At 40.6% G+C, this 10,199-nt stretch overlaps 1 protein-coding gene across 3 annotated transcripts in view; it reads left to right on the top strand.

Annotated features, from left to right (window-relative positions):
* The first annotated feature begins 2,977 nt into the window (after positions 1-2,977).
* Positions 2,978-10,199, top strand: part of BCL2A1 (BCL2 related protein A1) — a 55,971-nt gene continuing 48,749 nt past the window's right edge. Inside the window, exons 1-2 of one of the 3 annotated variants that reach the window (XM_025390470.1) lie at positions 3,123-3,724; positions 6,738-6,793. In XM_025390470.1, coding sequence (XP_025246255.1) covers positions 3,305-3,724; positions 6,738-6,793 — 476 coding nt within the window. In that variant the 5' untranslated portion in view covers positions 3,123-3,304. Of the gene's footprint in view, positions 3,725-6,737; positions 6,794-10,199 lie in introns of all 3 variants that reach the window. The other 2 variants (XM_025390469.1, XM_025390468.1) reach the window with 2 other exon arrangements.

Here is a 10,199-nt window from a genome sequence, read left to right as displayed (position 1 = left end):
TCCTTTCCCTGGTTCTTATGATGCTCAAAGATGATTTAAGGAGGGAAAGCAGCCTGCTCTTGGCTTTGTGCTCCTGTGGGCCAACGGGCACAGTCTAGGAGGCATGGGAGAACTTTCCCAGTGGAATTCCTGGAGAAGTGGCTTGACCACATATCTGTATGCTCCTTTGTGCTCTACAGGTCCTGTATCAGTCTGGGTACTCCAAGAAAATGTCATGAGGGGATTAAATGTCTAACAGATTTAATTGGTAAATGATTGTGGTAAATACCTGTGAGGGAAAAAAGGGAGGGAGGCAGAAGAGACTACAGAGCCGTCAGACAGACTGCAATTCAGGACTGACTTCTGCGAAGGAGAGAAGGAGGAAGATGGGGTAGGGAAGTCTTCCATGACAGTGCAGTCAGAGGAAGTTTCAGCAAAGCCCATGGGGAGTCATTGAACCAAAGTTACCTATCAAAGGAAGTTGACTTGCAGGAACCGGTCTTAAGGTTCCTGCTTTGCTCAGTCATTGTCTGGGAACAGCCTACAGGATATGTGGCCTCAGTGCAAAGCTGTGGTAGATTCAAAGCACTGAGGCTGGGGCCCTTAGTCAATTAAACCACTGCAGTAGGTCTGAAAGGTGCATTTTCATGGCTGCCACTCTATTAACGAGCATTCTAAGCAACACCTCTCCTTTCCTCCTTAATCCTATGGTGATAGTTCAGAAACGCAGGTTTTATATGAATCATTTTTCCTATTTGCAGCTGGTCACAGACAGGATAAAAGACTCAAAGTCACTCCATATGTGGATGGGAAAAAAAAGTGAATTCAATTTCTCCAGCGACCGTGAATTGTCTCCTTTTTCATCCACCCACTGCAAACCTTTTCTCAGATTTGCTGTCATAGCTAAATAAAATGAGATTTGCATTTCACTTACGAAGTTATACCCTTGCTAGGTAAAGAGATGACTGGGAGGCCAAATTCCTCATTAGTCCACAAAAGAACAATGGGGAACTAGCTTTGATTAGGCACCTACGTTTTACCAGGCATGGTGATAGAGGCTTTACACAGGTCATCCCTTTGAACTTCACCTCAGCCCTCTGAGGTCAACATGTATTGCCTCATTTTACAAATTAAGCACAGACCCAGGGTACACACTGAGGAAAGAAAGAGAGATTTGACTGGGACTGAGTCCAGGCCCTCTGACTGTAAGTCCAGTGCTCTTTCTGGTCCCGAAATTTCTTTTTTTTTTTTTTTTTTTTTTTTTGAGACAGAGTCTTGCTCTGTCGCCCAGGCTGGAGTGCAGTGGCCAGATCTCAGCTCACTGCAAGCTCCGCCTCCCGGGTTCACGCCATTCTCCTGCCTCAGCCTCCCGAGTAGCTGGGACTACAGGCGCCCGCCACCTCGCCCGGCTAGTTTTTTGTATTTTTTTTAGTAGAGACGGGGTTTCACCGTGTTAGCCAGGATGGTCTCGATCTCCTGACCTCGTGATCCACCCGTCTCGGCCTCCCAAAGTGCTGGGATTACAGGCTTGAGCCACCGTGCCCGGCCTGGTCCCGAAATTTCTAATCCACACATTGGATAGTTTACCTGAGTTAAAAATGTGAATTAAGTCAGGCTTAAAGCAGAATTTTGTTTTCTATCAGAAATCCTAGAGCAGGCGGAAGGTGAAGACCAAAGAAGATATTTTCTTTTTCTTTTTTTTTTCTTTTTTTTTTTTTTTTGAGACGGAGTCTCGCTCTGTCGCCCAGGCTGGAGTGCAGTGGCCGGATCTCAGCTCACTGCAAGCTCCGCCTCCGGGGTTTACGCCATTCTCCTGCCTTAGCCTCCCAAGTACCTGGGACTACAGGCGCCCGCCACCACAGCTGGCTAGGTTTTTTTTGTATTTTTTAGTAGAGACGGGGTTTCACTGGGTTAGCCAGGATGGTCTCGATCTCCTGAAAAGAGGGTATTTTCTTCTTCCCTCTCTGTATCATCCTTACTCAATTACAGATGATCAAGGGCAGTACTGCCAGAGTCACCTTGAGAGGCCCTGTTCTCTGCCACCCAGACTGTTCTGTAGTCTCCATTCCAAATTGTCTTTACTCCGGTTTACCCCGTGGATGGCATTTAAGACTTTTCTTAAATTTGAAATTCACAAAACCGTTTTAAAGTAAACAATTCAGTGGCATTTAGTACCTTCGCAGTGTTGTGCAACTTCCACCTCTATCTAGTTGCAAAACATTTTCTTTTCTTTTTTTTTGGAGACAGAGTCTCGCTTTGTTGCCCAGACTGGAGTGCCGTGGCGTGATCTTGGCTCACTGCAACCTCTGTCTCCCGGGTTCAAGCAATTCTTCCTCAGCCTCCCGAGTAGTTGGGACTACAGGCACATGCTGCCCGCCGGCTACATTTTTGTATTTTGGTAGAGACGGGTATTCACCATGTTGCCCAGGCTGGTCTCAAACTCCTGAGCTCAGGCAATCCACCTGCCTTGTCCTCCCAAAGTGCTAGGATTACAGGCGTGAGCCAACGGCCCGGCCTTGCAAAACATTTTCATCACACAAAAGAAAACCTTCTACCCATTAAGCAGTTACTCCTCCCTCTCCTCAGTCCCTGGCAACCATCAATTTGCTTTCTATTTCTATGGATTTAACTATTCTGGATATTTCATAGAAATAGAATCACATAATGTATGACCTTTTCTGTTTGGCTTCTTTCTATTAGCCTAATGTTTTTGAGGTTCATTCCTGGTGAAGCATGTATGTATCAGTTCTTCATTCCTTTTTTTGAATGAATAATGTTCCATAATTTATCCATTCATCTCTTGATGAATATTTGAGTTGTGCCCAGCTCTTGGCTATTGTGAATAGTGCTGCCATGTACATTCGTATGTAAGTATTTGAGGATCTGTTGGTTGTGTACCTATGAATGGAACTGCTGGGTCTTGTGATAATTCTGTATTTAACTTTTTGAGAAACTGCCAACCTTTTCACAGGGGTTGCGCCGTTTCGCATTCCCACCAGCAATCTACAAGGATTCTAATTTCTCCACATCCTGCATTTAAGACTTGTAAAGCTGAATTAATCACAGGATGAGGAAGTGGCCTCTCTGAAACATTTTCCTCTTTCACATTTTAAACTTTCTCTTTCATACACGACATGAAACACAGCCTACGCACGAAAGTGACTAGGAGGAAGGCCATTATAAAGTGATGCAAACAGAAATTCCACCAACCTCCACGTATCATCATGTGTCATAACTCAGCCAAGCTCAGTGAGCATTCTCGTCACATTGCCTCAACAGCTTCAAGGTGAGCCAGCTCAAGACTTTGCTCTCCACCAGGCAGAAGATGACAGACTGTGAATTTGGATATATTTACAGGCTAGCACAGGACTATTTGCAGTACGTTCTGCAGATACCACAACCTGGATTGGGTCCAAGCAAAACGTCCAGAGTGCTACAAAAGGTTGCATTCTCAGTCCAAAAAGAAGTGGAAAAGAATCTGAAGCCATGCTTGGACAATGTTAATGTTGCATCCATAGACACTGCCAGAACACTATTCAATCAAGTGATGGAAAAGGAGTTTGAAGATGGCATCATTAACTGGGGAAGAATTGTAACCATATTTGCATTTGAAGGTATTCTCATCAAGAAACTTCTACGACAGCGAATTGCCCCGGATGTGGATACTTATAAGGAGATTTCATATTTTGTTGCTGAGTTCATAATGAATAACACAGGAGAATGGATAAGGCAAAACGGAGGCTGGGTATGTGTGATGGAAAAATTCTTCATTGTTCTTTACTGTGAAATAGAAATTGAGAATTTCCTTGCTAATTAAAACAACAACAAAACACTTACCTAAGAATACTAGTTTCCTTGGGTGGTTTGTTTTAGTTTTTAAAATAATATACTTTCTGGCTTATTTCCGATGAATCCTTGAACTTGAACTTTATAGTTGGAAAGTACTTGTGTTTCCAGTTTTTATTCCTCACAGTATAAATTACAGTAGTGAAGTTTGGGGACTAACAAAGCACCTCTCTCATGCAGCTTCACAGTCAGCTGTGTACACACTCTAATCTAGTACTTAGCTTTTGCTAGGGTTGTCATGACAGTACAGACAGTACAGAAATTTCCACAATCAGTACAGAAAGAGTTGCTATTAGATGCTGTTATTTTTAGGTATTTATAAGGTTGCAAAAGACAGGTGTAAATTTTTGTAAGTTCATTGCTTACAAATTGGTGTTTTTCAGTTTACTAATACATAGCAAATTGTAACATATACTAATGTATAGCAAATTATATATAATGTATAACAAATTATTACTAATAATAACAAATTCTGGGCTGTTAAAGTTTGTTGATTAAAACATAATGTACAGTATCACCAGCAAGAAACTTTATTCAAGAATTTTCAACTAAAAATTCACTTTATTATCCAGTGCCTCAAAAAGCCAAGACTGTGTAGGGGCCTGTGTTGAAACTCATGTTGGTAAAAAGCCTGACACAGCTGGATGTATATGCTTTCCTTTATATCCCAATATACTTAATGATTATTTTTTTAAAGCACGTAAGTGTTCATGAATCCTCTCTCCAATGCCTAATTCCTGGCCTTCACCTCTCCCAAGAGGTAGCCACTGTTATCAATTATTTTGCATGCAAAACATGCCTACTGTATATATCCATAGAAAATAAACAATACTTCTTTGTAAAAAATTTTTGTAAAAAAAGTTATGTAAAATGTGTATGTATGCTTATGTATATGTTTTACATAACGTATCTGTTATACCATATAACACATACTTTTTTACATATACACATAATTTTTTATATATACAATAAATTGTGTGTACATATTTTTACATGTGTATATGTAAAAATAGTACATGGTACTAATTCTGCCACTTACTATTTTATCCAGAGTTATTTAAAATAGTATTAAGAATGCTGTGTATATTCTGTTGTATATAAATGCTGTAGAGTGGCCATTTGTAGCTGATAGCTCTTTAGGTTATTTCGAGTTTGCTATCACACACAATGCTTCATTGAATATCATTTTACATATATCTTCCCTTGTGCGTGTGTGTAGTTTTCCAGGTTGGATGTTGGGTTGTAGATGCTGGGTCATGGTGGTGTACATTTTTTAATTTACTAGGTCCTTGCCTTCCAAAGTGGCTCCACCAAGTTCCACTCCCATCAGCAGCTTGTTAGAGTATCCCGCAGTCCCCCTACCCCAGCTGACTAACATTAGGTTGTTGCAATTCGTCATAATTTCCTTAATTTTTTGGGCTAAAAATATAGAGTTTATCTTGTTTCAATTCTCATTTTCTTGATTACTAGTAAGGCTAAATTTTTTTTACATTTTGAGCATCTTTTCATATATTAATTGATCATTTGTAAATGCAGGCAATTGTCGGTTTACACCCTTTGCCCATTTTCCTTTTATTTTGTCTTTTTCTTATTGATTTGTAGGAATTCTTTGAATATTCTGGATACAAATTATTATTATTATTATTATTTAAATTTTTTGAGACAGAGTTTTAGTTCTTGTTGCCCAGGCTGGAGTGCAATGGTGTGATCTCAGCTCACTGCAACCTCTGCCTTCTGGTTTCAAGCAATTCTCCTGCCTCAGCCTCCCAAGTAGCTGGGATTACAGGTGTGCGCCACCACACCCAGCTAATTTTGTATTTTTAGTAGAGATGGGGTTTCACTATGTTGGTCAGGCTGGTCTCGAACTCCTGACCTCAGGTGATCCTCCCACTTTGGCCTCCCAAAGTTGTGAGATTACAGGTGTGAGCCACGCACCCAGCCATATTATTTTTATATATGTGGCAGATATATTTTAGTTTGCTGATTATCCTTTAAAGCTAACAACGTCTTTGGTCATTATAAACGTTTAAAAGTTTGTTGCGATCAAATTTATTGATCTTGTACTTGATGCCTTTTTCGTTTTGTTTAAGGCCTTCCTGCATGATAGAGCTTACTGCAGCTACTCCCCTTTCTCAGTCACCTTCTTCCTGGAACTTAGTTCTTTCTAACTCAGCCTGACTGAGGCTGGGCGAAGCATGTGAAATGTTTTATCATGTTTTCTTCTGGCTGTGGGAGGAGGCTATACTTGAGGACTGGTGGAAATTTCAGCAGCACTCTGTAGATTTCAGGCGAAGGCAAACGTTCTCTAGCACAGAGGACCACAGGTGAGCCTGCAGAGAAATACTCTACTAGTTTGCAGGCTCTATGTGGGTTTGGATTGTATTTCTAATGCTTAACATAGTACTTGGAACACACAGACAGTGAATAAATGTTACTTAAAAATTTAACTTCTCCACAATAAATTTTGTGAGCTCCCAGAACTCACTGTTAGCAAGAGGTGTGGAATTGTCTCTGAGAATTTCTAGTAGTGCCCTCATCTTTCGAGGGTGGTACAGATGTAAACATAAGTGTGGCCGGATGAACCTCTCCCAAGTGTAGATACAAATACACACATTGCCTGCACATGCACACACTCAGCCTTTCTAAAGTTTCCAAGCTCTCTTTATTTTTTTTTTTTTTAAAAAAGCACCTGAATAGTTCAGGTTGTAGACATGAAATACTCTTGAAGATGTCATTTCAAAGCAATCTCCGTGCTGCTTTCCCACCTCAGATGAGACATTGGTTCTGTCAATGATAGGCAGTGCTTTTTTGATTCAGTGCAAACTGGCATGGAAAACTGTTATCTTCTTTTCATAGTGATGTTGACAAATCTGCTCAAATGAATGAATTTACTCTTGAATGATTCATTTCAGGGGAAATGGCACAATCACATGCCTATGCTAGTAGAGTCAGTGGCCCACAAGAAGAAGTAAGGGTAGAGGAGGCACTTACAACTTTATCAAGATGTGAGCACCAGCCTCTCACTTCTACCCACCTGAAAAAACTCAAGAAGTCATCATAAAACATACAATCTGTAATTTAATTAAATGTTAAAATTGCCCAGAGACTTTATGAAAACTTTTAATCAAGAATGTGGTATGTGCCAGGTGCGGTGGCTCATGCCTGTAATCCCAGCACTTTTGGGAGGCTGAGGTGGGTGGATCACCTGAGGTCAGGAGTTCAAGAGCAGCCTGGTTAAGATGGTAAAGGCCTGTCTTTACTAAAAATACAAAATTAGCAGGGTGTGGTGGCGGCATCTATAATCCCAGCTACTTGGGAGGCTGAGGCAGGAGAATCACTTGAACCTGGGAGGCGGAGGTTGCAGTGAGCCGGGATTGTGCCACTCCAGCCTGGGCAACAGAGTGACTCCATCTCAAAAAAAAAAAAAAAAAAAAAAAAAAGCAGTATGTGAGCACAGCATAGATGTTCAGACAGACCTGGCTTCATTTCTGGGCTCGAGTGCTTACTACCTGTGTGAATTGTACAAGTTGCTTAACTTCCCTGTCTTGTTTCCTCATCTGTAAAAACAGGAAAATATTGCAACCTATGTCCTGGGACTGGTATAAGGATCAAATTAGTTAATATATGCAAAGCACTTGAAACAGTTCCTGCAGATGAGTACTCAATACAAGTTTACGGTTGTTGTTTACCATGTAAAACAGATCCTCTAATGGGAAGAAACAAGACTGGTCTATCAGTAATAGGACTCATAATCTCTTTCGTTATTCTTTCTCCTTTTTATCAGTTGTCTTTCCTGCCTTCCTGCCTTCCTGCCTGCCTGCCTGCCTGCCTGCTTTCTTTTTTTGTGGCTTCTCATCTCTCTTTTTCTCCTCTTCCACATTTACCATGATTTCCTCCTGTCCCCTCTCCTAATTTGAAGTGCTGAGAAAGGATGTGCTCTCACAAGATCTGAGAGGAGAGCTAGTGCCATTTGGCTGCCTTCAGCATTCATCAGGAAAGGATGGTTCTTAAAAACCATTAGAATGATCCTGAGATGAAACTCATGTCTCTTCCCTTGGGATCACCCTTCCTTTTGAACCAGGTGGCTCTTCTTACTTCCTCTGCCTTCAATGAAGCATTCTCCTCTGCATATGCCGGGGGAGTAGAAAGAATGCTTGGCACTGAGCTCCACGTGGGAGAAATCATGTCCACTTAATGCATCACTGTGTACCGCATGCCTAGAATAGGGCCTATTGCATAGAAGGTAACAACAAATATTTGCTGATGGAATGATTCAGTGAAGCAACACTGAAACTGGAGATTTGAACTCTGGTTTTCTCCCTCACTAGAGGTATAACCTTGGGTAAGTTACTGAGGTACTCTGAGACTCAGATTCCTTATATAATGTATATCATAATATGATATGACATATGATAATTTATTATATATAATATTTAATGAAAACAATCTTACCTACCTTTAAAGGAAAGCTAAACAATTATAAAACACTTTTTGTAAAACAGTGCTTTCCAAGCTGTCAAATACTATGCAACTATGAGGGTTATATGGGAAATTCCAGGAAGTTTAGATAGGTTATTCTTTGCCTTTCTGAAAGTAGGATGTACAGTCAGAGTTGGTGCTTTCCCAGTAACCACCATTTTAAAGCTTGGGTCATACCATTAGGCCAAGAGGTTTCTCTTTTCTTTGTTATCCTTACTTCTTCCCTTTGCTCAGGCCTCTGTTCCAAGGTTGCCTCCTCAGAGAAGTCTTCCTTGATCACCCCAACTGAGAAAGTACCACTGCCACTCTCTGTCTCCCTGCCCAACTTGATTGCCTTCATAATAGTTTTCATGACTGGACATCCCATTGCATATTTGTTTGCTTATCTGTTTATTGTCTGTGTCTGCCATGAGAATATAAGCTTAGTGAGGACAGGGATCCTGTATGCTTTCTTCACCACTGTGTTTCCAGCACTTTAACTGCTACTGGCATGTGGCCAATGCTCAATGAATATTTCCTGAATGAATAAATGAATAAATAATATTTAGAGAAGTGGGAACAACATAATGGTATTTGTCTGTATCTTTTTTTTTTTTTTTTTTGCAACAGGGTCTTGCTCTGTCACCCAGGCTGGAGTGCAGTGGCGCGATCTTGGCTCACTACAGCCTCAACCTCCAGGGCTCAAGCCATCCTCGCATCTCAGCCTCCCAAAGTGCTAGGATTACAGGCTTGAGCCACTGCACCCGGCTGCCTCGATCTTTAAAAATTCTGAAGTTCTGATTTTCTTTGGACTATTGATACAGCATATTATTTTATGCTTTGGTTGTCTTGTAACCAAAGTAGCTGAATTTAACAAACTATCACCATTTCCAGAAATAATAAGGCTGAAACAATTCTTAATTACTACTACATTACTGATAAGATACGGAATCCTTATTTGTATATTTATCTTTGCATAATGGTTTTAAGATACAAATAGCATCATTAAAGAAAATATGTCTGAAAATAACATTTTTGAAAGGAAGAAAAGTCACTCCCATCACCATAACATATCCACATGCAGACACTGTATGCAACTGTAATTAGGGCATACAAGAGTTTTTTCGTGTGACATATTATAAATATTTTCAACACTGTCTCACATATTCCATGTTAACATTAGGTATTAATTTCTAATATCTACAGAATATTCCGTTAATTTGTCATATCATAATTTACTTAACCAATTTCCAATTGTTAGACAGTTTTTTTTTTGAGTTTTCCCCTTTTAGATATAATGCTTCAGTACTGAAGCATGGGTATGCTTTTCTGGTACTCCCTACCCTCCAATATTTTAGAAGACTGCCTCATGATAAATTTCTTTTTTTTTTTTTTTTTTTTTTTTTTTTGAGACGGAGTCTCGCTCTGTAGCCCAGGCTGGAGTGCAGTGGCCGGATCTCAGCTCACTGCAAGCGCCGCCTCCCGGGTTCACGCCATTCTCCTGCCTCAGCCTCCCGAGTAGCTGGGACTACAGGCGCCCGCCACCTCGCCCGGCTATTTTTTGTATTTCTTAGTAGAGACGGGGTTTCACCATGTTAGCCAGGATGGTCTCGATCTCCTGACCTCGTGATCCGCCCATCTCGGCCTCCCAAAGTGCTGGGATTACAGGCTTGAGCCACCGCGCCCGGCCCATGATAAATTTCTAACAATGGAACGACTGGTTCGTAAGATATGTATATAATTACAATACTCTAGCATATTGGAAAACATATTTTCTTTCCAAAAGCATGTCAATGGAAAAATGTCACAACAAACTTAACAACGTGGGTGGTACTATTAATAATTTTGAGGGTTTGATAGGCATAAAGTAACAAAGCGAATTTTTTTTTTTTTTTTTTTTTTTTTTTTTTTTTTTT

The sequence above is a fragment of the Theropithecus gelada genome, chromosome 7a (assembly GCF_003255815.1).
Source record: "Theropithecus gelada isolate Dixy chromosome 7a, Tgel_1.0, whole genome shotgun sequence".
Classification (NCBI taxonomy): domain Eukaryota; kingdom Metazoa; phylum Chordata; class Mammalia; order Primates; family Cercopithecidae; genus Theropithecus; species Theropithecus gelada.
The sequence above is the reverse complement of the archived record's forward strand: the minus strand, read 5'-3'. Positions and strand labels throughout refer to the sequence as shown.